This window comes from Nelusetta ayraudi, unplaced genomic scaffold, assembly GCF_046127955.1.
Source record: "Nelusetta ayraudi isolate G7.1 ecotype Tasmania unplaced genomic scaffold, CSIRO-AGI_Nayr_v1 ptg000092l, whole genome shotgun sequence".
Classification (NCBI taxonomy): Eukaryota; Metazoa; Chordata; class Actinopteri; order Tetraodontiformes; family Monacanthidae; genus Nelusetta; species Nelusetta ayraudi.
The window spans coordinates 2,945,001-2,970,627 of NW_027466142.1; the positions used below are offsets into that span (position 1 = coordinate 2,945,001).

Here is a 25,627-nt window from a genome sequence, read left to right on the forward strand (position 1 = left end):
ACAAGCACAAAAATACACTTTTTGTTCACATCTGTTGGGATTTCATTTGTCTTACTGAGTTGCTAGAATTTGGAGGCTTCAGTTCAGCGTCTTCCTGCTTGTCAGCATCCGCCAACCTGCCCTCCGGGTCATGTGACTTTGCTGCCAGAACCTGATTATTAGGGACTGAGCCCCAGAAATAAGACCAGCTGTGGAACAGAGCTGGTCTATCATCAGGGTGAAAGACCAACTTGTGTTTATTATCATTATAACTTCCACAAAGGGGGCTGAGATAGTAAACTGAGTGTCTGCTGTTGTAGCAGGGTGAAGTTGAGGCCACTGTGATCTTCCAGTGGCCTCAACTTCACCCTGCTACATTAGATGATGACCTGGACCACTGAGAACCTTCACAGACTTCATGTCTTGTAAAGGAAAAAAAAACAAAAACTTTTCAAACAGGGGGGTGGGGGGGGGGAGATGCATAGTTACAGAAGTAGGGACAGACAGCAGTTGAATTATGTCAGCAGGGAGCACTTCCTGTCTGTCCGACCATCTGATCCAAGGGGGTGTGGCCAATTCCTGCCTCCAGCTTCATGGCTCTGCGGGTCAGGTGTGTGTGTGTGTGTGTGTGTGTGTGTGTGTGTGTGTGTGTGTGTGTGTGTGTGTGTGTGTGTGTGTGTGTGTGTGTGTGTGTGTAGCAGTGTTGAGCCGCCAAGTTGCCGGGACACTTTAATAAGATCTTCAGCTGCGCTGTGACCAGCAGCCAAACTATCACCAGGAGGTGGAGGTGAAGGTGGAGGTGGAGGTGGAGGTGGAGATGGAGATGGTGAGGCTGTCAACCAATCACGCTGTTACACTTTGGCAGTAGGACAAACACGGACGGATTTGAGCTTCTTTATGTGTAGTGTGTGTGTGTGTCCAACAAGGCCAGAGTGAACACACACTAGACAAGGTTTGAAAGCAGCTGATATGTGGGCGGAGCCGCGGTGACATTGGTGGTGCCATTTTTATTGGAGATGAGTGCAAATCAGACAAACTGGACATTAGAGTCGATTTAATGAAGTGAAGCACTGTAGCTCAGTTTGCGCTCCACACTGCTCGCTGTTCGCAGTTCGTTCGCCACATTAAGCAAAACTGGTAGTTTTGAATTCTAATTGAGGTTTGAAGTTGTGAAGTCGTCACCCTGCGGCCCAGTTTAAGCACATTCAACACTAAAACGCATTTGCAGCTAATTGCTCAACTATCTTTATGCATTCCTCTGTGTTTATGTTGCGCGTGTGTGTGTGTGTATCTGTGTGTGTTTAAATTTTGCTGTACACACACACTCCACACTCCACTGAAGCGTCACATTCGTCACATCAGCAGAGGGGGAGGGTTGGACGGGGGGCAAAAATCCTGATTGGCTGCGTTTTCTGTTTCCACCACTTGAGGCCATTTGATGTGCAAAGTGCTCGACGATCCACGAGGAAAAATGCAAATAAAACAGAATTAATATGGGGTGAAAGTGGGGCTGCTGTGAGACTTGGTCCCAGCGGCTCTAACAAAGTAAAGAAGCAAAAGATTCTAAAAGCTGGCGGTCACTGTCTGCTGCACGGCCAGCGGGTGGCACTGCTGCACGTGCCCGTGTTTATCCATCCGTTGGTATTTCTGTTTTTCATGCTTTTTTTTTTTTCGAGAGGTCGGCTTTCACGTGTCCGTTCATTTGTCGTCCAAGGATCCTGAAGCAAGATGAAGCCGACTGAGGAAGAACAATAATAAAATCGAAGAATTTTCAGCGCTGTCGCACGTCGCAACATAAGTGCATCGCGTTTAGCCGCCTTTTGTGTGCGCGATGACTCACGTCTTAAAGAGCTCTGCAATCACGCAGCTTTGTGATGCGTCTGTGAAAACACCCGCCCAGAGCCGCTGAGTGAGTGGAATTGTTGGTGATGACAGCAGATCTGTTCTTCACCACGACAGGCAGCAGTTTGATGTCTGACTGACAGGAGGACAAAGAAAAAAAAATCGCTCCTTTATTGTTGTCCACTGCCTGGTGATGCCTTCAGACCGAAGATAGAGGGACAGAGAGAGAGAGAAACATCCCTTATTTTCTTCCCACTGAAATAAAACATCGTCATTAAACAGGGAGCAAGCTAATAGCGACACTCAGTTCTGCTGCTGAATCTTTGGATGTGAGTCAGCAGCACAACAGGGCAAAAGTAAAACGTGTGCGAGCTGGTGCTAGCTTGCTGGTGCTAACTAGCAGGTTTTTTCTTTTTTCTTTTTTTTTTTTCTTAACGACGGCAGGAATGTTAAAAAAAAATATAAAAATATCCAAAACCTTCTGAGATGTATTGAACGGTGAAGGCTTCAAACACACACACTGAATGTTGACATGGGTTAGCTCAGCGTTAGCCGCTAGGAGCGCTGCTCTTCACCAAGATGAATTTCTTCAAATGGCTTATTAATCGTTGCAAACATCCCTGAAGGTATGAGCATAGTTTTCTGAAAGTAAAACTATACGTTCCTCGGGCTAAGTAACATATCGATATACGTATTGTTACACAACAGTCAACCGATGCTAACTAGTGATACATAATGTATTAGCGCTGGAAAGAACCATGTCCAACAGAGGCTGTACAGAGGCAGCAGCCATGAAACTCCTTGTTCTCTGTATAATTGATGGAAGCTGCAGTCTGCAGTCAAGCTACGCATCGGCTTCAACAACAGCTTCGACAACAGCTCAGCTGTGGCGGCGCCCCCTATATTGCACTGCGCTCCCCATCCGCCACGGTGAAGGGGTGTCGATTGCGTGTCCTGTTGCAGAGCAGGAGAGGCGTGAGCTGGACCAGTGTGATTTGTGTTTTTTTTAGAAAATGACATGAATACCAGTATTCTACTGCTATCACAGCAGTGAACCAGCCTGCTGTGAGTGTTGAAGCACTGCTGATTGGTTGGCTGGCTGGCTGGTTGGGTGCTGGGCAGGCGACCCTCGATGAATTGTCCTTAACCAGACAGAGGTTTCGCTCTCCTCACTTCCAATAAAACAGTAGAAGAAATTGTAAAAAGTGTTTGACATTTTCACATCAAGGAGGGAAAACAACACTGCGTCTTTAAACTGTCTGCATTGTTTCTTCACTGGACTCTCTGTCTTCAAATGTGCTGCTTCACTGCTTCTACTGAAGGTGGAGGATATACACACACACACACACACACACACTTGCACGCTAGCATCGTATTCATGTGGCCCAGAAAGCCCTGTGCTGCTGATCAATCAATGTCGGCAGGGGAGTGGTTAAAAGACTGCGCGCACACACACCCGCACACACACACCCACACACACACTCACACACACTCTGGGAGTCCCACTGTATGCTTCCCTCTACGTGTTCAATTGGTCACAGACCAGTGAGTCTGTTCTGTCAGAGTCCCGCTTGACTTCCTCCTCCAGAGTCGGAGAACCTGCTGGGTCACCTCCTCCTCCTCCTCCTCTTCACCCTTCTATTGCTCCTCCTCTTCCTCCACCTCTTCCTATTCGTCTTCCTCCTCTTCCTCCTCCTCCTCCTCCTCCTCTTCTTCCTTCTCCTCATCACCTTCTCCTTCTTTTACTCCACAAAAAAAAGAAAACATCAGTCAAACTTGCTCAACCCCCACAACTTCACATCTGGCCATACAATACAACAAAGTCATTGTAAACTCACCTGTATTATGATAAAAATCAATAAATAGATCAAACAAAAACGGAGCATAAAACAGAAAAGGCCGAGTCGTCTTGTTTTTATTAACTTTCTATTATTTTCCCATATAGTTTGAAATGGAGTTAATTTTCTCCTTTCAGTCTCTCTTGAATTTTTCCATATTCAACACAATAACCCGTCTCCTCTCTCCAGTGTGATAATGCAGGAGAGTGTGTACATGATGTCAACACTGTTGAAGTATCAGTTTTGTTCAACATGAGAACAACTCAGGCTCTTCTGCCGTCGTCCGTCGGCACCGAACGTTGCAGGGAATTAAAAAGGAGGGAAACAAATGTTTTCAAAAAGAATTGGAGAATAAATGACTGAGTGGCTTCTGTCTCAAAGCTTTGGAAATTAGCAGCCAACCAACGACTGTTTCATCACTCGCATTGTCAACATTTATTTTCACTGATGCAAACAACAAACAGCATTTTTTTCATCTAATTTAATTCAGCGCTGCTGTTCGTCTGCCTTCTTCTCCTCCACGGTGTTGTTTTAAATCCAGAATTGTTGTTTTTTTTTGTCTAAATGCTTTTTCTTGGAACAAGATGCGTATCCAATAGATAGGGAAAAGCTCCTCATCTTGCATTTTTTTTTTTCTTGTTGGAAAAATGTTCTCAGCTTTATATTTTCGCAGCAGCTGGTTGAATTTACAGCTGGACTACAGGCTGATAAACGCTGCCAAACCCACTGGGGAGCAAATACATTGTTTTTGCTCCCCGTCCCACTCAGTGCCCGATGTTTACTCCCAGTTCACGTTTTTTTTTCGAATAAAAAAAAGAGGTCAGGACCTGACGAAGCACATTCACACACTGCCGCTGTTACTCCCCAGTCAGCGAGTCAACTGTTTATACGCGTGTGTGGACCTGAATCCAGAGGAACGTCCTCCTCTTGCTGCGCTCCAGTTGCGTGATTGATAGAAATGTTTGTGACAGAACCTGCTTGTCGGGATGCTTGTCTTCCATTTTTCATCCCTCCTTCCCGACTCGTCCTCCTCCCAGCTGACAGCGGCGGCTGTGTGGCGCTGCTGCAGACCTCCAGCTGCACCTCTGTCACCTCGCAGCAGAGTGACGAGAGCTTCTCCGAGAAAAACATCCCAACAAAATATGACTGCCGAGTGATCGGGGAAATTGTTTTGTGTTTTTTATTCTATTTACATTGCTAAGCCGCGAGTCATTTTGTCGCTTTCTGTCCCGCCAACTGTGAGCTTTGCAAGGAGCAAACTTTTTTTCTTTTTTCTTTTGCTGTTGTCGTGGTTGTCATCACCTGCTGACGGCTACAGTGTCTCTGTGTCTCGAGGTGTTAAAGCAGGATTTTCACATTTCAAATTTTGCCGCAACCTGCTGCTCTTTTTCCACTGACTTCCTTCAATTACAAGGAAGTTGAAAAAAAAGTGATGTTGAATCCTCAAACACTCAGGAGACATGATCGATTTTTTTTTTTTTTTTCAGATATGCTGCTCTCCCTCCTCCCCTCCTCTTCTGCTACATCATTTTTCCGATCAATAAAAGCAAAGCTCGGAATGTTGTCTTCTTTTTTTTGCACAATCAGCCGTGTCGGCTGTTTCCTTCCCTCACAGATCTGTTTTTTCAGATGCATCGCTCGCTCTCTCTCTCTCTCTCTCTCTCTCTCTCTCTCTCTCTCTCTCTTTCTCTCAATCTCTCTCTCCCAGTTATTCAAGCGTGGTTCATCCCTCTCTTTCCGTTGAGCATTAACAGTGTTTCAGGTTGTTGGTTGGTTTTTTCTCCTCTTTCTGCCTCCCGCCTGAACTTCATCCCTCCTCTAAAAACGGATTGGCCAGTTTTCAAACGTCACCTGTGGCTCTCAGTCAGAAGTCATGAAGGACCTTGGTCCTCGCTGGCTGTTGCTTTCTTTGCCGTCCAAACTCCTTTGCAACCTGTTTTTTTCTAAAGAGTGTTCAGATCCCAGAGTTCCTTTGGGTTCCTCTGAGTTCCTCTGGTGGTAAACCTTCAGGCTGCTGCTGCTGTCTTTCTTCTCCTCCCTCTGCTGCCACCTATCCTTCTGTCTGTCTGTCCATCTGTCGTCCTCCGCTCCCAATTATATTCCCTCCTTTTCTCTTTTCACCCTGTTTCCTCCTCCTCCTCGTTTTCAAGCCTATTATTTCCTTTCTTTGTCCTCTTCCATACAATACATTTTTCTTTTTTGACGTCTTTTCTTCTTCGTCCTGTCTGGCTCCACCTGCGCTCCGCCGCTCCACTCGTCCCCCGTCTTCTCGTCCCGACTTCACCCCTCGCTCTACTTTCTCTCCTGGCTCATCTCCTCTCTCGCCCGCTGTCCTGCCGCTGCACTGTGACTATTTAAACCTCACATTCTGCTCTGGATGCAGAGCAGCTTTTAAAAGCCTCCCAGGATCAGCAGGAAAGTGGGGGAAGATAAGTGGCACCAGTGCAAAGCACCAATCCCACCAAGTTTGCATTATATAGAAAGTGAATCACTGAGTCTTCTATTCTCTCCCCGAGCGTCTGTCCAAGCTTTTCAAACTAAACCTAAATAATGTTTTTTTTATTTTTTTTTACATGTTTTGAAGCTCAGAATGACTAAGAATTTGTTCCATTGGACCAGACGGTGATGTTTGCCTTCTTCTCTCTGCAGGTCTGGTGGTGAGGGAAGCCAGCATCGAGATCACTCGGCAGCAGGTGGAGGAGCTCTTCGGACCTGAAGACTACTGGTGCCAGTGCGTCGCATGGAGCTCGGCTGGAACCACCAAAAGTCGCAAAGCACACGTCCGCATCGCATGTGAGTGCAAGCCGAGAGAGTGGCAGTCATGATGCAGTGGGATCGAAGGGATTGACTGACTGAGAGTATGACTGGTCGTTTGCTGAATGTTAAACGTGTGAAGGCTGTTTGATGGACATACTGGAGATTTAAATGCAACGTGTTGCCCTTTGTTTGCACATTGTTTGTGCATAATGTGTGCTTGAACGCCATTGGTTGACTGGCAGATGAAGGACATCATGGTGTGTGTCCAACCCAGGGGTGGTCCAACTGATTCACTGGTGGGGCCACAATGGGTTGTAAAATGTGACAGACGGGCTGGAGCAGCAGCAGATGGATGTTTTGGTGAGGAGGAACAAAATATGGTTTGCAGTTTTGTAGTTTGCCCATGTCTGACCTAGAACCACCACCAAGAACCACCAGAACCACCAGAACCACTTTGAACCACCCATGGACCTTCTACTGAACCTTCAGCTTCTCCTCTTTGTCCCCCCCCCCCCCCCCAACTTAGCGATACAGTGGCACAGGGGCTCGCCCACTATCTCTCGTCTGCAATCAGCAACTTCCTGTTATGGTCTGCTGAGGAATTTAATATGACAACTGGGAGTCTGGCTGTGAGGTCACTGAAGGAGCAGCAGACTGGAACATGACCAAAGTGCTTCAGGATCGTCCTGGTGATGGTGACTGGATGCCTCCTCAGACGCTCTGTCCTACAGTACAGAGGAGTTGAGATGCTTGATACAAATCCCAACCTTCCCTGAAGAGGGGGAGAGAGAGAGAGAGAGAGAGAGAGAGAGAGAATATCTTTTTAAAGCTGGCAGCTCAGAAAATGGATTGTTCCTTCACATTTTGCTCCGGCGGCCCGACAGCTGTGGTTTTCCAAGCATCACTGCTCCGGTAGGTGCGTCCGTGTGGGACCGCTGGGACTCGTGTGAGCGCCGGGGTCGCAGGAAGGTCAAGAAGAGAGGAAATGCCGATAAAAACGACAAAGCTGTCAGTCTTCCTGCTTCACCTGTCGCAGCCTGCAGCAGGGCACTGGTTCTGCTGGTCGGACCCTCAAACTCACCACATGGGGGGCTTTGATGGAGTCCCTGCAGCAGATACTTAGTCTCACACACACACACACACACACACACACACACACACACACACACACACACACACACACACACACTAGTATGACTTGATCAGAGGGAATGACTCTAACAGATTCACATCCTGGAACTGGTGTTTTCCCAGCAGGATGGTTTTCGTGATGCTGCAGACTGAAATCCATCGCTGGAACTTTCTGGCTGCAAATATTTCCCACTGGAAGGGCTTCATTTATTTTTATGTTTTAGTGAAGGGCAGCCAAGAAAACATTGAGGGTTCTAATGAATTATTACCAACGGAATCCTTACTTTACTACATTTTAATAAAATCAAAAAGCCAAGAGATCAGCATGGTTGCTGCTTCAGCTGCATTTTCTCCAAAAACAAGATGCATGAATCCATTTAAAGAATCATAAATTAAGAAAAAAAAGGGCTGGAAAAAATGCTCCACCAATATTTTCCCATCCTTCCATCTATGGGATCTTTACCAGATGGGTGCGTTTTAACACAGGCTGTGCAACAGGCTTGGAATAAATCCAGAAGCTGCAGATCCTCTGACATCCCAGGTTCATCATTGTCACGTTGTTGTGCTATTTGTTTATTGGCGACACATTTTCACTCACATCCTTTTATTTTGGTGTTTATCAAACCCACCGACTCACCAGAGACTGCGAACATGGTCACATGGCTCCGAGGGCCAATAGGAAGGATGGTAGAAATTCTCGGCTGTTGCTCTTGTTTTTATTCACACCTCCCAGTTTTCGCTCCACCGCACGTATTTTCCCTCCGCCTTCCTCCGTCCCCCCCGCCCTTCACTCGCTGACTCTCTGATAAAACAGGGATATTTTTCTCCTCCTCTAACCAGATGTGATTACACTCCACCCATCTTGAGATAACCTTTAGCTTCAGATGGAGCAGACCTGCTGACCTGCTGCTGCTTCCTGCTGCTGTTTGTATCCTGTGCTGGGATTAAAATGCTTCCTGGCAGCTCCAAGTGTCTCTTCTGCTACAACCATGCGACGGCAATTCAGCGCCCCCCGCACCCCCCCGCATTCCAATCTGCTCTTCCCCATTCCCCCCCCCACCTCCCACTACCAACCCCCCGACTCGTTCCAATTTCATATTTTCCATCAGACTCTGGTTGTTTTCCTGCTGCCGCCCGTTGCTTCCCGCTCTCCTCCTCTCGTCCTGCGCCATCCTCCAGCTGTTTTAATAAGCGTCTAATTAACACTCGCAGGCAGTAACTAAATATGCAGTTTGTAAATGGATGATGGCGAAGAGTGTCGGGGCCGTAAAAGTGTCAAACATACAATCAGGGATATTAAATCTGAGAGATTTGTTGAGTTGCTTCATTTTATTTATTTATTTATGTATTTATTTTGGGTGTAAAGCACTTACAGCACTTAAGCTGAGTTATGATCGCTGCTGGGAAGCCTAATTCTAGCCCTGTGAGCAGGTGAGGCAAACACACAGACAGCAGATCAGACAGCGCTGTGCACGCTCCCACACTGGGACTCCGCAGGGCAGAACAGACACTCAACACTCAGACTGACACATGCGGCAGCGCCCGTCGCATTCTTGTGGCCCCTGCAGCCACCAAGTCGAGTGTGTCAAGGTCGACGCCCCCACCCACCACCCCACTTGCACTAATAAACTTGCACACGTGCGGGCGAGCGACACGGTGGTGCAGCGGTTAGCTTAGCACTGTCGTCTCACAGCAAGAAGGTTGTGGGTTCCATTCCCAGGGTCTCCTGAGGCCTTTCTGTGTCTAGTCTGTGTGATAGTCTGCATGTTTTCCCTGAATCATAATTAGGATAATAATAAATGTGCCTTAAAAAGACGTCCATTCATCCACACTCGACAACATGTGCTTGTCTCGGCTCGCGGGTGTCTTCGTAGTGAGATTTTATTTGGCCGCTAGGGTGCACTGCCACTTTCCGCAGGATGGTGGCGCTGGCCGAGGTTGGTCCCCTTGCAATCACTGGTGGGAATCCCTGCGCTGCTGCTCCTCCAATTGCAGTGGTTGAGACCATCCCTGTTTTGTGTGTTGACAACATTTTCACCCAGTGGCTGTAAAGTTGTGGCCTCGTCCTGTCAAGTGTTTTCTTGGGGTTCTTTCCCAGACGGATGTTTAAAGTCCATCCAGCTGATAATTGAAGCAGTCGTCCGGCGTGGCGGCTGTAATTTAAAGCGACATCAGTCTTTTTCTTGTTTTTTTTTTTCTCCCTCCGTCCACGATGACATCATGGATAAAGTCTCGTCAGCTGCTCTTTAAGCGACAGTGTGACAGACACAAATACTGAGCAAACGTTTTTGCACCGACAGCCATAATTTGTGTTTGTGTTGGGTTGATGCCACCGCCGCAGCCACCGCCGCCACCGACAGCCACTTAGAGTGTTTCTCCAGATGTCAGGGAACATTTCAGCCAGTGGGAAGCCGCAGGAATCATTTACAGCAGGAGTGTCAAACTCAAACACTCAGTGAGGCTAAAAATGTCAAACGGGGACAAAGTCTCAGTTCAACATTGATATTGATTGAACAAACCAGATAGAACAGTGAACCTTTTAATATGAAGCCAAACAACCTGAATCTGGAACAAAGCAAAGGTTATTACTATACAATCAATAACTTCATATTGCTCATATGCAAAATCCAATTTCTAATTAGAAAAACCTCAAAATAAGTAATAAACGTCCAATGAAACCAATGAAGTCAGAACAATAATATCCTTCAATCAAAGTCCTGTGCTGAGCCGCAGAGCATTCTGGGATTTGTAGTATCAGCGCTACACCTGCTATATAATATCGTAGGGCCACCAGCTCTAGTAGTGATTTTGTATTGGCCTTGCAGGCCAAATATTGGTCTGACATTGCAGAGTTTGACACTAATGGTTTACAGCGTTCCAAGGTCACATTAGGCAGAGCGCATCCATGTTGTCACAAGCCTTGAATCAACCATTTTCAGAGCACGAGCCGTCTAGATGCGTCTGTATCAGCGTGCACAGGAAGTCCCGCCCCCAGGAGAACCCCCAGCCATAGCCAGAGGACACAGCTGCTCCACAACTTGGACCGAGAAGTTTTGCTGTTCTTTTCTTGCGCTGGCAGTTTGTGTGGTGATGATATGACAGAGTGGGGAGTTCAGTGCAGGACGCTGCTGAGAGACTGACTCTCCAAAGTCACCTGGAGGAAGTGGCTGCAGATAGAAAACAACAGGCGGAATGAGAACGACTCCCAGGGTCACACTCATCTTTTCTTCTGACGCTTTTTTGATATTCGCCCTCTTTGCTGTTGTGGAGGTTGTGGTTGTGGAGGTTTCCGCATGCAGAGGAGCCGCCGAGCCTGAGAAACTCGCTGACTGTCACAAGAGTCATTCTGAGACGTGGCGGCTAAGCACAAACCATCTTTTTTTTCTTGTTTGGGGAGCAAAATGTAAATGTATTGTTGATCATAATAATAATAATGGATAAATAAACACTTTATTGATCTCCAGGTGAAATCCGCATTTACAGTGTACCAGTAAACCAGTGTAATAAAGGGCTGTTCTAAACGATAGCATAAAAAGAGATAAAAGTATGGTATAAAAATAAATAGAAATAAAAAACAACAAAAATATATATGTGTATGTGTATATTTATACATGACAGTGTGGCATATATAATGACAGTGTGTGTCATACAGTTGTGCAAAATGGGGTAGTTTGTACACACTTAAAGAGTGAGAGAGAGATTGTCAAGAAAAGAAAGCTATTATTTGACAGATGAATAGGTTGCTGGTTAGATTCCCACCCAGGGCCCCTGTGATTGGATGTGAGTGCAGCCTTCATCCTCTTCACCAGTTGGTGCTGCTCATTCCACTCAAAGTTTGCAATGTACTAATTTAATGAAGAAATAAACACATCAATTAAACATGTGGGTATATTTCCCTGCAGTTATTTTATGCCACCTTGTTTGCCTCATCAGTACCATCAATTTATGATATTTTTTTTCCTCTTCCTGAGCCACAAGTCTGATTGTTTTTTTCCTGTTGCAGCCGGACGTCTAAATCAGACTGAAGCAGCGCACTTGGCTCGCTGTGTTTTTTATTTTTTATTTTGCTGGTGGAGATCCGACAAGGGTTGGGTGGTGGTGTGTGTGTGTGTGTGTGTGTGTGTGTGTGTGTGTGTGTGTGTGTGTGTGTGTGTGTGTGTGTGTGTGTTGGAGGGAGGGGGTGTTGTTTTGGGGGGGTGAAAACTCAAAGCGTTGTGATTTGGCCGGCGTGCAGGAGGAGACGCCCGTTTGGGATAATTGCTTGGAAATGTGCTTATGTGGAGGAGCCTGAGGCAACCAAGACAAGCAGCCACATAATAACACAGTGGAGGAGGGGCGGGGGGGGTAGGAGGAGGGGGAGGTGGAGGGAAGTGGGGGGGGTGGGGGGGTGCAGAGCTTATGCAGGAAACAGTCATTTCTGCATGGACGCTTACGCTGCATAACTGTGCATTTTTATTGGGGATCCTGCTGAAGAACCACAGACACACACACATATACACACACCACCTCCACCACCACCACCACCACCACCACCACACTAGTTCTCCACCCACTTTTTTCTCTTCTCCACTTTTGTTGCATTTGTGAGTCTAGTTTTAAAAACAAAAACTTCCAGACTCTCTTGGCCCCCGCGATGATGTCATCGCGGTCGCATTATTTTTTTTATTATTTATATTATTTGCATTACAATCTATGTTATTATATAAGTGTCCCGTCGGCAGGTGGTCATAAATACACTAGTAGTTAAATATATAAATTCATTTACACATACACACATTTTGGCCCCACTGTGTGTTTGAGTTTGACTCCCCTGGTCTACAGTATATAGTGACTACATAGTGACAGTAGGGGGCGATGGAGGACACACCCCAGTGTCAGGTTATGGCTCCCCTTACTGTTTTTTTATTTTTTTATTTCTATTTTAAATTTTTATTTTTTTGTCTTCGTCCGTGCACATGCGGTGCAGTGTTGCGCAGTGTGTGTGTGTGTGCGTGTGCGTTTGCGTGTGCGTGTGCATGCGTGTGCGTGTGCGTGAGTGCGTGTGTGCGTGCGTGCGCGCGCGCCACCATGTGGTGAGTTTCGTTCTACAGCTTTGGGTGATTACTCGCATAATGAACCGCCGCCGCCGCTGCTGCTGCTGCTGCTGCCGCTGCTGCCGCTGCTGCTGCTGCTGCTGCTGCTGCTGCTGCTGCTTCTCAGGTTGCTGCTGCTGCTCAAGCTGCCGTTTCCCCGAGGGAGCCAGGGCTGCATTATGAAGATATCATTCAGCCTCAGCAACTCCTGTGTCCTCACATAACCAGCGTAGCTCCTCACAAGACATCTGATAAATTCTGCATGAAATTAAATCCAACACTTAGTGGGCCAAGATGGTTCTGGCCATTTCTGGAGATTTAACAGTTTATATCTGAGGGAGCAGCAGGCGGCGGAGGTTTTCTTTTTCTTTTTCTTTGTCTGTCTGTGTTTGTGTGTGTGTGTTTTTTGGGTTTTTTTAAATCACTCCATGGAGCAGGGCTGCTCTTCCTCTTACAAGGCTGCATCTGCTGCCCTGCTATTATCTTTTTTCCAACTTAACCACTTCTGACCTTGTGGCTCCTGTTTTATCAAGTGTGTTTGTGTTGAAAAGGAATTTTTTCATGCTTCCCTCCCTTCAATTCTAAGCCTTTTGTCCGTCTACACCACCTTCTCCCAACACACACACACACACACACGCATGCACATACACACCACTGATCCACCTGCCACTCCACCACCACTCGCCTGGCGAATTTCTCTATGTACATATACATATATACGTATGTCCTTTTGCTCTCCTGGATCCCTGGTGTATCACCTTCAGTCAGCTGTGCTATAATGTTCACACACACACACACACATTTTCTGAATATTCTAACGTTAGCTTCTTCTCCTAGCAGAGCCGCAGCATAGCACCCTCTGTTGACCAGCTAATGGAATATCTTCAGAGTGACTCGAGCCGTTCAGCTGAGAGAAGAGAAAAAATGTGTGTGCGTGTGTGTGTGTGTGTGTGTGTGTGTGTGTGTGTATGTGTATGTGTATGTGTATGTGTGTGTGTGTGTGTGTGTGTGTGTGTGTGTGTGTGTGTGTGTGTGTGTGTGTGCGCCCGCGTGAACATTGTAGCACAGCTGACAGAAGGTGATTAAGGATACACCAGGGATCCAGGAGAGCAAAAGGACACGAACATTGCTCAGTGTGTGTCAGTGTGTGTGTGTGTGTGTTAAGCAGAGGACACGGCAGACACAGTTTGTCTCCCACAGTTACAGGCATCCTTTTAAAACTATCAAAGTGACTCTCAAAACTCCTCAAAGTGAAACTGTTATGTTTTATTTTATTTTTTATGATTATTGCCACAGAAGTTATTTGGCTCAACCTCTGGAGATTCAGCGGCTTCTCCTCATTTATGATAGTAGTTAGTTCCCTTCCTGTCCCTTCTGATGTTTCTCTGACAGAGTGGTTCTGATGTGTTTCGGTTCTTCTTCATCATCATTCAGCTCCTCGTCTCTTCATTTTCTCCACTGGCACAAACGCCTGCATCCAGAATGCACCTGCGGAGAGAACATTTGTAGTGTCTTAAGAAGAAAACACTGTCAGCGTCTGACCGGGACGGACGGTTGTGAGGGCTGCTGCTGCTGCTGCTGCTGCTGCTGCTGCTGCTGCTGCTGCTGCTGCTCCGAGTTCAGCCTGCTGCAGTGTTTTCCACTGCTGCTGCTCCATCTCCCCATGCATGTGTTTTTTATTCAGAAATCCATCAGCGCCATAAATAAAGCCACCTGCTAAGTCTTGCTAACAGCAGCCGCTGTTCTCAGGTTACAATGTGTTTTATGGCTTTTCTCTAATTATTCCACCATGTGTGGAGTCGGTCGGCCTGCGAGGGGCCATAGCTGCTGCTGCTGCTGCTGCTTCAGTCCAACAGCATCATGAGTCTCCGGTCTGTCAGTGGAGGCCACAGAGATGGAGAGATGGTCCATCCTGAGCTCCCAAGTCTGCTGTTCATACAGCATGTGCTCTGGAAATCAGCACTTTTTATATTAATTAAAACAAATATAGAGATTAAATAGAGTAAGAAAGGAAAAAACAAGATATTTATCTTATGAACAGCTGGATTATTTACAGTTATCTATGTAATAAAAATCCAACAAAGCGTCAGAAGCAGAAGGCTGTAAACGTACTGTTTTTCCTCTCTCTTTTTTGAGATCCCTGAAGTTTTTATGTCTGAGTGACTGTGAGAAGATCCTCCACTGGAGCCCAGGCTGAAAGTAGCTGCAGTAGAAGGAGAATCAAACAGAAATGTGCTTCCAGGACCTGCAGCGGGTTGTTACCAGCTGAACAACCGAGCCAGTCCTGAGCCAGCTTCCTCCAACACGGCTCCACTCCAGTTCTCTTCCATCATCTCTCCTCCTCCTCTTTCTTCTCCTCCTACTCCTCCTTCTCCTCTTTTTCTCCTCCTGTCTCCTGCTCTTCATACTTATGCAGCTAATTAATTGTCAGAAAGTTCCGCCTGCCGTCGCTGCCACTGCGGCTCTTTGCTTTTCCCATTTTTTCCCCTCCGTAAACGGCCGCCATCCCAAACATTTAGTAAAAGCAGCATCTGCTGGTTTCCTGGCTGCTTTGTGACGCTGTCATCGGTCCCAGCGTGCCGGCCCATTAGCACAGCATTTATTATCTTCTTCTTGTTGCTGTTGTTGCTGCAGCTCTGCTCGTCTGCCATCACGGGCGGCAAAAAGTTCAGTTTTTCCTTGAAAGGAGGCTTTGCGAAAAAAACAAACACGGCGTTCGGAGTGGGAACCTGCAGGAGGAGGAAAAGAAAGAAAAGAACAGAAAGAAAAGAAAAGAGCAGCGCAGCAGTGTTTGTTTGTCTCGGAGGGTTTGGATGCCACAGATCGATGTGCTTCTCCTGGTTGTGTGCCGTTTAACTCAGCTGTTGCAACGCGCGCGCACACACACACACACACACACACACACACACACACGTTCCTATCTCTTTTGAACTTGAGGTTGATTTACAAAGTGACTTCAAGCAGAAGTATTGTGGGTTTTTTAATTATTTGATTTTCTTTTTCTTTTTTGCTGATGATGTAACTAACTAACACACACACACACACACACATATACACAATTACATGGTGGCCGTGTGTGTGTGTGTGTGTGTGTGTGTGTGTGTGTGGTTGTTGTTCCAATATTGGTCCAGTTTGAGGTGAAATCAGCAGGCTGTGGTGTGAACTAAGGGAACTAAGAGAGGAGGAGTTCATCACGAGAGGTGCTGCTGCTTCAGTCTTCCTCATTAACTTTCCTCTTCCTCTCTGCAGACCTGAAGAAGTCCTTCGAGCAGGAGCCCCTGGGGAAGGAGGTCTCTCTGGAGCAGGAGGTGCTGCTGCAGTGTCGCCCCCCGGAGGGGATACCGGCTGCCGAGGTACGTTCAGCATCGCCGCTTCCACGCCCAAGCACAGAGAGGTGTCCAGATTTAACGGCCGGGGGAAGGAGGAAGGGAACCCGTTAGACACATTTAAGAGCTGAAAAAGTGGGTTTTTCATATTATTGCTCCTTTGATCAACACAAGTTGCTTATTTTTGGAGTCTAAAGTGCCGCAGTTGCCGCCTCGATGTTAAAACCAAGAAAAACACAGATCATCCCATAAAATCAACATTTACTTCTGCGCAGTTTCACATTTTCCCAAGTTGTTGCGACACGCTTTGACAAGTTTCAGCATCGTTTCACCACACACACACACACACACACACACACAGTTGTGGCGGTAATGCGGACGGTCCGCAGGTTGCAGTGAGAGTCGAGTCTAGAAAGACGAGAAAAGATCCAAAGGTTGCAGTCGGACTGGATGGTCCTCTGAGAGCCTGTGTGAGTCGCGACCACGTTACCAAACTTTGCGACGGCGGAAGCTTCTTCTTAAACTCACACTTGGCTCGGCACTCGCTCGCTCTCGCACTGCACCTGAGCTCTTCAGGAAATAATGAGGCCCATAAATGAAAGCGGGGCGTCAGAATCAGTGTGGGTGGAGGTGGAAGAGACGTCGGCTCTGCTCCTCGTTAGACCACAGCAACACACCGAGCTTCGACGGAGCTTTAACGGAGCCACATGATAAGTGAGTGCGACGTTCCCAAAGTCTGACTGGCTGCTCAATAATGCTTCATGAAGGTGAGCGAGTGTCATGACTCTTCCCGTGAAGTCATATCTGTTGAAGCTCATCGGCTCCCCTGCTGGCCACAGAGGAGAACATCGTCCAACGTTCACATTCTGACACTTTGATTTCTTCTTCTTCTTCTTCTTCTACTCCTTCTTCTTCTTCTTCTTCTTCTTCCTCTTCTTCTTGTTCTTCTCTCTGTTCAGAGTTTCCTCACGAACAGATAAAATAACATCATTTCATTTTGCCGCTCACTAAAGGAGCAGGACACCGGCGCGAGTTTCACTGCCGTCAGTTTGATAGTGTTCTTCATTTTCCCCTCAGTGGAGAGAGAGAGAGAGAGAGAGAGAGAGAGAGAGATAGAGACCAACTCCTGGTCCTCACGTGCACTCTGAGGGAGAGTGTCTACGATGAAGACTGGAGGGGAACGGGGAAGATGGATTTTTTTTTTGCAACAACACTTTGCCAATCAGCCCATTATGGAAAACCTCTTTGAGGAATTAAACCGCACACAAGGTGTTTTGTTGGAAGCTAAAAGGCAGCCTTTAACGTGGCTCACCACAACATCTGCTGCTGCTCCAGCTCCCCCTATTTTTTTTTAGTTTTTGCCATTTCTCTGTGCGAGCGTTGATGGATTTTTCCGACGGCTGCTGCTGGCCTGCAGAGGTCGAGGTCAAACTGACCTCAGATTGCAAAGGAAAATGTGTGTGAAGCGCCCGCCGCTGCTCTATTACTTCCTCCTCACTTTGCTCTGACAGCGGCGCTGCCGACATCTCTCCGTCTCGTCTCTGCCCGCCGGCTCCTTTTTTTTCCTCCGCCGCCCTCTCACTCGTCCGCTCTCACTCTTTCAATCCTAAATTCCCCAGAGACGCAATTTGAGGCATTGTGAAATCCTTGAGAAACATCTTAAATCTCTGCCGGCTGTGATCAAAAGCTTTTAAGGGCTGATGGAAAGCTATTGGATTGGACCGAGTGGGTTCAGCAGTTCAACAGCCCAGTGCCAGTGCAACAGGCAGCGCTCACTTTCCATGAACAGCCTTTCCTTTTGATTTCAGACTGCTCTGCATTTTTTTCTCTCTTTTTTATTTCTAATACGCGTTCATGCTGTGTCCCCTCCCCTGCTGAGATCAGACAAAATGGTTAAAAAATAAAATGTCCTGGTTACACGCAAAAATTTCTTCCGCTAAAATCAGCCGGCTGGGTGAACATCACTTCAGTGTTAACAGGTTAACAGTTTTGCACAGTGTGGTCACATTTTCTGGGATGATGATGATGGTGAAGGTGATGATGAGGGTGATGATGGGGGTGATGAAGCTAAAAAAGCTAAAAATACACAAGCAGGAGAAGAAGAAGAAGATAAAGATAAAGATGATAATGATGATGATGGAGTCCTCCATTACCGGCTGTGCAGCAGACACCTCCGCCCCCTGCTCTCTGCCACCTTAGTTTGTAATTGTGAAAGGAGTCGCCGCAGCGTGTTTTATACAGTAATTGTTGACTGAAGTGAGAGCGTTAACAGGCGTCTTGCTGTGCAGGAATCAGCATAATTCACCTCTCTCTCTCACTCTCTCTCTCACTCTCTCTCTCTCTCTCTCACTCTCTCTCTCTCACTCGCTCTCTCTCTCACTCTCTCTCACTATCTCTCTCTCCCCCCCTCTCGTCTCTTTTTTAAACATCTAATGTGTTGACGTGAAGCTTTTTTTTTTTCTTCTGATCAGACTTCAGTTGCAGTGGTTTGGCAGTGAGAGTGTCAGTGGAGGAGCAGTGACCCCACAAGCCTTAGCATGGCATAGCAGGTGTGTGCGTGTGTGTGTGTGTGTTCTAGGGGCAGACACGTGGACGGGCCTGTCACCGCACACTGATGTGTTTATTTCACTGCAGCTGCGGCCGTCACTCACACACAGGGACACACAAACACACAAACAGCCGTAACACCAATATATCACACACATACACACACACAGAGTCAGACAGTAACTGGATCCGTGTCCTGCCACATTCCTGAGCTCCATCCAAACCCTCAGCTGGTCCATCACATGGCGCAAAAAAATAACAACTCGCACGTTTACAGAGTGACTGAGAGCAAAGTTGAACATCCAAAACACACAAACGTGTTGGTAGCCACGCCATCATTCATTGGCATCATCACACACTGGGTTCTCTCCATGTTCTCCCTGTGTCTGCTGCCTTCTCTCCAGGTTCTCCAGCTTCCTCCCACACTCCAAAAACATGCATGTGAGGTGAATTGGAAACTCTTGATTGTCCATAGGTGTGTGTGTGTGTGTGTGTGTGTGTGAGTGTGAATGGTTGTGTGTCTCTATGTGGCCCTAATAAAGTGGCCACTGGTCCAGGGTGTCACTCTGCCTTCACCCTATGACAGCTGGGAGAGGCACCAGCAGACCCCTGACACGCTGAGAGCAGGAGGAAGAGGGGATTGAAGATGGATGGATGGTTTATTAACAGCAGCACTTTTCTGCTTCTGAAATGAAATTTTAAAGACTGAAGATTGGTTTAATGAGCCTCAACGAGCCGCGTTAATGAGACGGGTTTCTTGTGGGAGTGATGAGTCCAGTGAGGACGGAGGAGCGTCAGCCACGATGCAACGTGAAGCGTTCCGTCTCCTGAGAGCATTGTGGTGCAGTTTGGAACTTCTTGCTTTCTGATGGAAGAAAAAATAAACCCCAGACATTAACGAGGTGCTGAAGTAAGACCTTTCTGGAACATGGCACAGGTTGCATCAGGCCGACCAACTTCCATCTGCTGCTGCTGCTGCTGCTGCAGGACACCAGGCACCAGCACCATCACAGAGCACCAACTGACCAAAGATGCCGTGTACCGATGGAGTTTAGTCCCTTTTTTTTGTTTTGTTTTGTTGTGTTCTTTAAACTTACCCTTTGAATTATGAATTGAGAATGAAGAATTTAGTGGCAAACGTTCCTGCGTCTCCTGAGGATGGGCTGCGGGAACACGGAGCCCGTGTCGAGTTGCTGGGAGGCAGCGTGTCGTGTGATCACGACTACATTATTTAAAAGTCGCCCTCTTGTTGTTGTTGCCGTTCCAGTCGATGCTTTTTGCCAAAAGACAATTTTAATAATGCTTTCCGGTATTTTTATTGTAAAAGCAGCTCGATGGGGCAGTGGGGGTGGTGTGTGTGTGTGTGTGTGTGTGTGTGTGTGTGTGTGTGTGTGTGTGTGTGTGTGTGTGTGTGTGTGTGTGTGTGTGTGTGTGTGTGTGTGTGCGCATCCGCACTGTGGTATCAATATCGAACAGATTCTATTTTTTTTATCCAGGAAGTGATTCTCTTCTCTTCCCATCCTGCTTTGATGTCCACCTCCACCACCCGCATGACTGCTGGTATCAGTGATGCTGGCCACCAATCAACTGGTGTCCAGTGACAGCAGGTTCTTTTGCTGTGTTACAATGACGTAGTGTTGTGGTCCTGAAGGTTGGTCCTGGTCTCCAGATTCTTTATAAGGATCTCGGTCTCGTCTCAGATTCTGAGGCCTTTTTTACTGGGTCTGGTCTCGGTCTCGGACTGGGAGGACTGGGGATTTTTGATCCAGTGACTGGGTGGATAGTCAGCCAACACTGTCATGACACGATAATAACAGAAAAGAATCCAGCTGCTGCCTTGTTTAATTAATTTTCTTTGATGTATCCAGTCTTGTTCTGGTCTTGGTCTCGATGCTCTCTAGTCTCGATGAGGTCTTGGTCTCGGTTGGTGCCGTCTTGACTGCAACACTACAGTGACGAGGTTTCGCGTCCATGCGTCCTCCTCCTCCTTTGTGGCATCCAGACATCTAAAGGTTAAAACAAAAACTACAGAATGGCGCCACCTCCAGGTCCTGAGTCGGGCACAGCAACAGTGGATGCAAATGCACACAAACACGGCTTGAATTGGAGCCTTCTTATAAAGGATCTGTTTAAATCAGGACGATGATGATGATGATGATGAACACCAGTGGGTTGATATTTTATTTATACCGCAGTTATTTTAATAATAATAATAACTAGTGGTGGTGTGCTTGCTGTTGGCAGTAGTAACGCTGAGAAAATGAGTCTTTTCATGATGAAATGTGGTCGTTACATCATCCAGTTCTGCAAGACTTGGACTATTTGTGGTCTGCAAATGTCACCACACCTCTCCTTCTCTCTCTCTCTCTCTCTCTCTCTCTCTCTCTCAGTCTTTCTCTCCCTCCCTCTCTCTCTCTCTCTCTCTCGCACACACACAGACTGAATTTGGCCTCTAACGTCCCTCGCAGTGACCGTCAGTGTCTTTTATGTGTGTGTGTGTGTGTGTGTGTGTGTGTGTGTGTGTGTGTGTGTGTTTGTGTGTGTGTGCGCGTGCCAGTGACTTTGAGCGTGGAATGGCTCCAGACATCACTGCGAGCGCGTTGATGTGTATGTGTGAGGAGTGTTTGCGAACACTAGCGTGCGCCAGCGACTGGCTGTGATGCAAATGGCAGCAGACTTTCCTGTCAACAGTCGTCAGCGTTGGTGAGGCCATAAGGCTGATAGCTCCCTCACACTGTCCCGCAGCACGGCCTACTGTACACACACACACACACACACACACACTAGATTACATTCCCGGGAGTCACTCTTGTTAATGTGTCACATGAAGACGTTTACCAGCAGAATGTATCTGGAGGTCAGAGCAGCGTTGGAGCTTCACTGGACTCTGAAGGTGACAGTGTGTCGAAACGATTCCTCGTCTCTCCACTGGAGTGTGGAGACGCACTCTGATGTGTTATATTGTGTAAAATGCTTCCAGGGACCCACAACTGTGTGTGAGGCAACAACAAGATGAACAGTGTGAACGAGTGTTGGCCAAAACTAGTTGTTGCATTAAAACAAACGGGTCGTACACTGGGGAATCCATCCATCCATCCATCCATCCATTTATCCATCCATCCATCCATCCATCCATCCATTTATCCGTACATCCATCCATGCATCCATCCATTTATCCATCCATCCATTTATCCGTACATCCATCCATACATCCATCCATTTATCCATCCATCCATCCATCCATCCATCCATTTATCCGTACATCCATCCATACATCCATCCATTTATCCGTCCGTCCGGTCATCCGTTCATCCATCTTTCCATCCATCCATCTGTCCATCCGCTTCTCCTGCTCTGGAGTTTCAGTCACGTGTTAGAGAGAACCTGAGCCCAGTGAGTGATTCACCGAGTCCCGCAATCACAGTTTTTTCTCTCAGACGTTCAAATAAAGTTGACCCAGAAACCTTGAGCTTTCTTTTCTTTCTTTTTTTTGACGAAATGTGAAATCCAAGATTCCAGGTTCGGCTCCATTTGTTGAGTTTGAGAAAAGCTGCAGCGAGTGCTTGGCCTGCCATCGTAGACCCGGTTCACCCATTCAGTGACTCAGTGATTCAGTGATTCACACCGACTCTACCAGGTCCCTGTCACACAGCGCCACAAGTCGGAAAATAAAAGACTGGCAGAAACATCCTTGCTCTTCAATCTCCTACTGCGCTCTCCTCCACCTGTTGGTGTGTGTCTGTGCTCCTGTGCAAACACACGCACACACACAAAAAAAACAATTTCTGTAATGCTGCTTCCTCAATAGAGCCTTACCTTAATCCTGTGTGAGCGAGTGCTAAACCCCGCGGCTCATCTCCCATCACTCTGCCTCCTCCGCCCTCCACCTCCGTCACCACCATCAGTGTAATCCTCAGATTAGCAGCAATCGTCTCCCGTTCTCACTGCCCAGGTAAAGCAGCAGCGGAGCAGCAACAGTCGCTCTATCACTGCGGACTGATCTACAAATGGGGAGTCTAAGCCGCCGGGTGTGTGTGTGTGTGTGGGAGGGGGAGGCGAGGGGTTTGTTGGGATGGTTGTTTGTTTTTGATGGAGGGTGGAGACAGTTGGTGGTGAAATGGAGGGAGGTTTGGATCTTTCTTTCAATGATGAACCACGATTAGGAGGTTTTTCCGCTGTGTTGAACCACGTCCCCCCCAAAAATCTCACACTTGGTGTTCCACGTTATTGCGCCACCATCTGGAATCCTGCACTCATGAGTCTGGGCTGTAGTGCCTCCCAGCAGTCTCAGGGCCCGTTTACACCAAGACAGATTTCTCTGAAAACGGTCAAATATAAAAAATGAAAAATAGTATAAAAATCAAGAGCAATCCGAATCAAAATACTTAAAAACAAGAATATAAACAAGAGCAAAAATGCACACAGTTAAATAAAGATCTGAAATTAGCTTTGCTAAATAATAAATTCTAAATTTGTATTTTTGGCCTGTTTTTACTGTGCCAACAATGAACTGCAGCCAAGATGTGAAGTTTTTCGCTCCAAACGATCCTACAGGGGGAGCAAACGCTTCTCTCTTGTTCTCAATGTTAAGACTGAAACAGGATTTTTTATTTTTTTTCTTTTCTGTCTCGATTTGTCCCCAGAGACTTTTTGTCCAGTCGTCAGCCAGGACTCGGTCAAGTCTCACTCTGAAGCCGGCAAAGCATGTGTGTCGTTACAAATACTGTGCCGCTCTCAGACAGACGTCTCTATAGAAGTGGCTTCTCTTTCATGGCTCTGTCGCCGCCTGTTTGTAGGACAGATGCTCAGCTCGCCCATCATAGCAGGGAACCGTTTCTTAAAAAAACAGAGAAAAAAAAATGCCGGGAACCGTTTTTGTTGTTTTTTTTTTTGCCTTGGCTTCCCCATCAAGTGGGAAAAGTTGTTCTATTTTCTGCCGACTGCAAACGCTTGAAGTCTCACAGCCCATTGGCTGGCTGGCTGTCGGCGCCGTTTGGAGAAACCATCAATCAGAAGTCAGAGAGGGAAGCTTCTCATTACCTCCACTTAAACACCACCCCCACCCACCACCATCACCACCACCTCTCCTGTCTTTGCAATTATACACAATGAAATTTAAGTAGAACTATTAAGGGTCAAATTATGAGATAAAAATGGTTAATGGCAAATAATGTTTTTCTGCCCAATAATTTTGGAATCATTTTTTTTTGTCTAATTGAAAGATTGTCTTCACCAACGAAGCATAGGTTTAGCATCAATTTTAGCAGAAGGCTGTAAACAGAGGGCTAAACACACCTGTGATGACCAACTCTTGATGGTGCAGTGTTGTTATGTTGTTCAGTTAATTCCAGGCGCTGCTGTTTGTTGGAAGGAGAAGCCAGGATGATTGTTTAGGAAAATTTAGAAATAGATCCTCGGTTCCTTCCACAAACAGATTCCAGTATTTTTAGTTTGAGATCCACCAGCTGTGTTTTGTCTCCACGCTGGCATGACTGTATTTCCCCCTCAGAAACAGACTCAGGCTGGTGGACTGAGCTGCAGTTCCATTGCGTGTTTCCTCTGCTGAGGGGCGAGTGGCTTCTTGACTCCCGAGAAAGAGGCTCAGAGATAAAGACCGTTGGCGTCGACACTGGATGGTTCAATGTGTCACTGTTGAAATGTTGATGCCTTCTTCTTTCTTCTTCTTCTGTGACATGTGGACTTTTAACAGTGCATTGTGTGCAGTGACAGAGGGGGAACTATTTTTTAGCGACGTGCTTGTGTAAAAAACAACAAGAAAATTATTTATTTATTTATTTAGTTTGATTGATTGAATGGAAATGAGAGTGGCAAATAAATGTTTTTTTTCAAAAATCAAAAAATCTTCTTCTTCTTCTTCTTCTTCTTCTTCTTCTTCTTCTTCTTCTTTCTCTGTCTTCTTCTTCTTCTTTCTCTGTCTTGCCTCATTTCAACATTGGATTTGTTGACTGTTTTCCACACTTTTTATTTAGTCTCATCCCGAAGTAAAACTTCAGGACGGTTTCTCTTTGCGTCTGCTTCCTTCAGGCCTTCCATCTCCCATTGATGTCTGTCTCTTTCATATTCCTCACATTTTTTTCCCCTCTTTCGACTGCGGCTCAGGTTTTGTTTCTCCCTGCTGGTCTTATTGTCTCCCTCATCTCTTGCTGTCACCGTGGCTGCCTCTCTCACTCCTCCTCCTCCTCCTCCTGTCTTTTCTCGACACAGTTTGGTAGACAAAGTCGTGGATTGATGGTGACATGGCTGCGTTGTCAGGCAGCAGCGGCCCTTCGGCGCTGCTGACAGTGTTGTCACGGATGAATGAAGGAGCTGTTTTGACACGAGGTGCCACCGTGTCAAACAACCATCTCTGTGCTCTTCTTGTCAACTTTAAGAGCTTGTTGGGAGGTTGTTGGTTTTTTTTTTTTCAAAGTCATGTTTGTTCGTGTGTGTGTGTGTGTGTGTGTGTGTGTGTGTGTGTGTGTGTGTGTGTGTGTGTGTGTGTGTGTGTGTGAATATTGGAAATATATCTATATATATACACACATATAAAGACAAACAGTCTGTTTCCACAATAAATTCCTCATCCTGCCACCAGCCTTGGGAAACATTAGAGGCTTGATGATGGAGTTGGAACCTGTAGATGGTCCTCCAGGCGGGAGATGATATGAGCTCAAAGCCTCGGGACGGTAAATTCCTCATCTAGGGGGTTAAGATTTAAAAAGTTTAATAAGCTTTGAATTATTGCTGAGCATTAATTGCTTTTTTACTCTTGCATAACTTCTCTGTTAAATAATCTGCAGCGAGTCGGTAAAGCAGGTCACCGCCAGCCAGCCAGTCATCCATCCAGTCAGTCAGTGCAGAACTGGTTGGGAAGCCGTCTACTGGCAGCCTGATGAAAGTATGGCTCCTGGGAAGTTGGTGTCAGTATTGATGCGGCGCTGATTTCACCAGCACAATTATTAATATGGATATTAATAAGTCTCTCTCTCTGAGATATTGGGCCGTGGGCTGCTGGAATGCGACCTTGCCACAACCGTGGAGGTTGTGTTGGAAGCGTCACTTATATTTGCGAATGAATGCTTCGTGGACCTTCTTCACAGGGCGGCGATGGGGCGGCTTAGCTAGCGGGTAGCAT

At 46.8% G+C, this 25,627-nt stretch overlaps 1 protein-coding gene across 1 annotated transcript in view; it reads left to right on the forward strand.

Moving 5' to 3' along the window:
• Window positions 1–25,627, forward strand: part of LOC142902189 (netrin receptor UNC5C-like) — a 151,110-nt gene that overhangs the window by 75,725 nt on the left and 49,758 nt on the right. Inside the window, exons 3-4 of the mRNA XM_076047056.1 lie at window positions 6,309–6,452; window positions 15,869–15,972. Coding sequence (XP_075903171.1) covers window positions 6,309–6,452; window positions 15,869–15,972 — 248 coding nt within the window. The remainder of the gene's footprint in view (window positions 1–6,308; window positions 6,453–15,868; window positions 15,973–25,627) is intronic.